Below are 4,452 nucleotides of genomic sequence, written 5' to 3'. Positions count from 1 at the left end.
TGTGGAGGGCCAAAATTGGGTGTCAACAACGCCTTTTCTCACACTTGACAGCTTTACATTGCCATTTTTGTGACCTCGATGTTCCTGCTTCCAAAGAAAAATTCTTAGTTTGAAAGACTGATTTATGTTGGTCTTGTCTCCATGCTTCTTCATGCAGTTGACTTCCACACTCGTTTGTTCTCCGAAATGTAGTCTTGGTGGAATTTTTGAGGACCTCCCTCAAAAATTATGTCACATTCTAAAATATAGAAGAACTTTTGTAACTTGCTTTTTTAACCATGAGGTTTCTCATTCTGGAATTTTGAGGTCCCTCCTCAAAATTTCCTCAAAATTCTTTCCCAGTTTGCCTCAATAGTAATAAGTATAGTATTTTAACAAATGTCATTTTTGTGGAATTTTTGAGATCATCTCAAAAAATTTGTCCCAGTTGAAAACATGATTTTCTAGAAAACTTCATCTTAATTTTTTGAGATCCACTCAAAACTAACCTAGTTGCATTTTGATCTTCCGTCTTTCCTTGTTGAAGAAGTCCATCTTCAAATGAATTTTTGAGATCCTCTCAAAAATTCTATCCAGTTTCCATTATAAAGAGAAATGAAAATCTTACGGGGAAAATGACCGAGCCATTGTGGCGGCTACATAACCTGTTGAGGCAGGAATCAGGTCAAACGTAATTCCCCACACTCAAGGATTAACAAAAATAAGAAATTTTGATAAGGAAACGATTGAGGCCGACATAGACCGCCTACGTATCTCAGTCTTGCGAATTCAGGTCAAACGTAGTTCATTACAACTAATGTGCGATAAAATGGGAAGAAAGAGATAAAATATGCATTTTCAGAAGAAAGATAACAATAACTTCATATGCAGAATTTTGGCCAATGCTAGACATACTTCTTTTCGACCTTTGATGACGAATATCTTCAAATGACTCAGTTCAAAAATGTCTTGTACTCGCTCTTAATCATAAAATATGTTATCCCTTGAGGTGGTTTCCTCAATATTGATCAAATTATTGTTGATCATGTTTTGAATATTCTGCTTGAGGGTTGAACAATTTTCTGTGTTGTGTCCAACAACCCCTGAATGATAAGCACATCTGTGGTTAACCTTGTAAAATTTCCCCAAAGGATTGGTTGGTCTTCCTTTTATAGGATGGAGCATACCCATTGTGTTTAACGTTTCGTAAAATTGAGTTTGAGATTCCCTTAGTGGTGTAAATACCTTAGGAGCCTTCCTAAAGTTTGGACGAGCGAATTTTTTCTGATTGACATTGCGATTTTGATATTTCCTTTGTGGAGCTGACCACATTTGGGTAGCAGTGACCACAAATACCGCTTCTTCTTTTCCTTTTGACATATCCATATCACTAATTCTGATAGCTTTGTCATTAGCACGCAAGGCAATAAGGTTTGTGATCTTTCCAATCTTGAAACTGTGTTCCAAACCTTCTCCCACCTTGACGATCTCGACAAATTTTTGTCCCATCATACACAACATTCTTTCATAATACTCAGGCTCTTGAGTTTGAATAAATATTTCAGTGATCTCACGTTCAGACATGGGAGCTTGAACTCTTGCAGCCTCTTTTCTCCAACGAAGAGCATACTCTCGATAATTTTCTGTAGACCTCTGTTTGATTTTTTCTAAATAATAGCGATCAGGAGCAATTTCTACGTTATGTCCAAATCTTTCAGTAAAATCCCTTGCAAGTTCATTCCAACTCATCCATTGTTTTAATTCTTGTGATGTAAGCCACTCCAGAGCTTCTCTATTTAGACTTCGACTGAAGAGATGCATCAACAATGCTTCATTTTTGCCAACCCCCACGAGTTGATCACAATAAACTTTCAGATGTGTTAGAGGATTTCCAGTTCCATTAAAAGTGATGAATTTTGGCACTTTGAACCCTTTCGGAAGGTCCAAATCTGGATGAATACATAATTTTTTGTAGTTCAGCCCCACCTCTTCTGAAGAGTAATCAAGTTCTTTTATCACTTTCGCAATCTCTTCCTTCATAGTCTGCTTAGTCTTTTCCTCTTTGGCCCTCCACTCCCTCTCCTTCTCTTCAAAGTGGTCAAGTTCAGAATAGGCAGTATAGTGAAGGTGTGGTTCGGTTTGGACTGGGATATCAAAAGTGAATTTTGGAGGTAAGGGTTGAGCGTTTGGTGGATTTTGAGTGCCTTTTGCAGGTGTCTGGTACATGAAATTGGATGTTTGAGGATTGTTGACATTTAAGCTTTGAAATGGAGGGAATATTTGAGAGTTATTTGCGTTTTGGTTTTGAAGGGGAGGGAAAACTTGAGGGTTGGTATTTACGTTTTGAAAAGGAGGCGGTGTTTGGTATGAAATGTTGGAGTGATGAAGATTTAAGGTAGTTAAGTCGATAGTTGATGGATTTTGAGCAGGGTTGGAGGGTTGGTTATTCAAGACATGTTCCGAGTTTGAATTCAGAGGAGGAAAATGGAGTGCAGGCCTTCCATCTCCTGGAGTGTTGATGGCGACAACCAGAATTGGCGAATCTTGGTTTTTCTGGAGCTCAACCCTCAACTCACCAATCTATTGCATCAACTGTGCAATTAACTCATTTTGTTCGACGGTAGGGGATTGAACTATAGCAACTTCAGTCACGCCAGTATTCTCACTATTCTGGGTCATTTTTCTTTTTCCTTTCAACAAATTTGATTGGGGAAGGAATCTTTGAGAACTTTGAATGTTCAACCAATTTCTCAACACAAATTAGTTTTGAATACCTGACAAAGAAAAATAACTCAAAAGACAAATGTGTTAATTTTTGTAGGTAATAGGTAATACAAGATATCACACACAACGTATTAATCACACAAGAGTCGCTTCATTTGAAGATAAACTAGGCCACAGATATAGGACATGCTTAAATAGACAAAAATTTGTCTATTTGATTTTGGAATTAGTGAATAATAGGAAGGTTGACTTGGGTGGAGCCAAGGTTCTTTTGATACTTCTGATTTTCGGTTGAGATGAAATTTCAATCTCCTTGTAAGAGTTGGAAAAGATAAAAAAAAATTAAAAAAGGGACCAACCCTTGAAAGGTTGCCTACGTATCTCACGAGGGAGAATTCAGGTCCTACGTAGTTCGACCTTCCTTTTTCTCTTGAGGCGAAGAAAAACGACCCTTTATTAGATGAGAGAGTGAGGACTTAGGGGTTTCTAGAAAATTTGCAAAAAAGAGTAGGCTAGAAAATCTCCAAATAAAGCAACATAATCACACAAACAGTTATAACACAAACAGTTATAACACAAACAGTTATTGTGTGTTCTAAACAGATATGTGACCCTTTTATGCCAAGGGTTGGCCTAGCGAATTGAAGGATGTATAACGTCATTTGAAACATTCCATTGCCCCAAAAACCCAAATTTATACAAACTCGTGTATAAAATTGAACGTGGATACATAATAGGGAAAAAAGGATACAAATAACCAGTCCCACACAGGGGTACAATCCTAAACTATACTCCCATGGCAGGTTCTTCGATCTCGAACTTCTTTCCATCTCCGAATGTCGACGTCAGTGGATGGACTAGTAGCTTGTAAATCTCTTTTTTCGACTAGAATAAATTATAATCTATTCATTACCGCAAGGGACAATGGTTCTTTCAAAGAGGTATACAACCTTCAAATTTAATCACGTAAGTATGGTCGTCCTTTTAGGCCATGAGCCGTTTTGGACTCAAGGTACTCTCTCTAATGGACCCAACACGCCTTGGGTGTTGGGTCATCTTAGGCCAATGCGCTAAATTTTGGGATTGGATTTCGTTGTACACAAGTTTGACTAAGAATGGGCTTTATTTATAGTGGATTGGTGACCCAAGTGGACTACCTGGGCTGGGACAGTTAACGACTGTTGACTAACCAATAGCCAATTACATTCGTTAGGGTGCCTCGAGAACAATATGGTTAACGAACGACTGCGGCCTCCATAATCGTCCCTTAAGTGAAAAATAAAAGAAGTGTCGTTTGACGAAATATGTTATGCCATGAATGCAACAATTTAATTTTGCAGAAATTTAAACAAATAAGCAAGTAAACAAACAAACATTAGCCAAACAAATTAACTTTAAGGTTAGAATCCAATTCAATTCTCCAACAGAGTTGTCATTCTGTTTTATTTTTAAAAAAAAACGACGGGTTTTTTAAGAGTCGTCACTTAATTTTTAAAGTAAAATTAAGAAAACAATTTTTTCAAAAGATTGAAAATAAAAGAAAATCTAATGAAAATATTAATGAGGGTTCGAGATTCATATTAGTATTTCGGAAAGGGTTTGAAAGCACCCGAGATGCCCGCTAACATATGGTTATCCGACAATTAACTATTTGGCTAAATAACTTAAAAAGATAAGCATGAATGACCAGTTTAGAAAATAGATAAACTTTAAAACTAACAATCATTTTTAAGGGAGGAGGAGTAATAT

At 37.0% G+C, this 4,452-nt stretch overlaps 1 protein-coding gene across 1 annotated transcript; it reads right to left on the bottom strand.

The window, feature by feature from the left end:
- Window positions 1-960: 960 nt before the first annotated feature.
- LOC125823469 (uncharacterized) lies at window positions 961-2,205 on the bottom strand. The gene has a single exon (XM_049502848.1). The coding sequence runs from the start codon at window positions 2,203-2,205 to the stop codon at window positions 961-963; it is 1,245 nt and encodes a 414-aa protein (XP_049358805.1).
- Between the last annotated feature and the right edge of the window lie 2,247 nt (window positions 2,206-4,452).

This window comes from Solanum verrucosum, unplaced genomic scaffold, assembly GCF_900185275.1.
Source record: "Solanum verrucosum unplaced genomic scaffold, falcon-dt-bn FXZP01000012.1, whole genome shotgun sequence".
NCBI lineage: Eukaryota > Viridiplantae > Streptophyta > Magnoliopsida > Solanales > Solanaceae > Solanum > Solanum verrucosum.
This window is presented reverse-complemented; position numbering and strand designations above follow the sequence as displayed.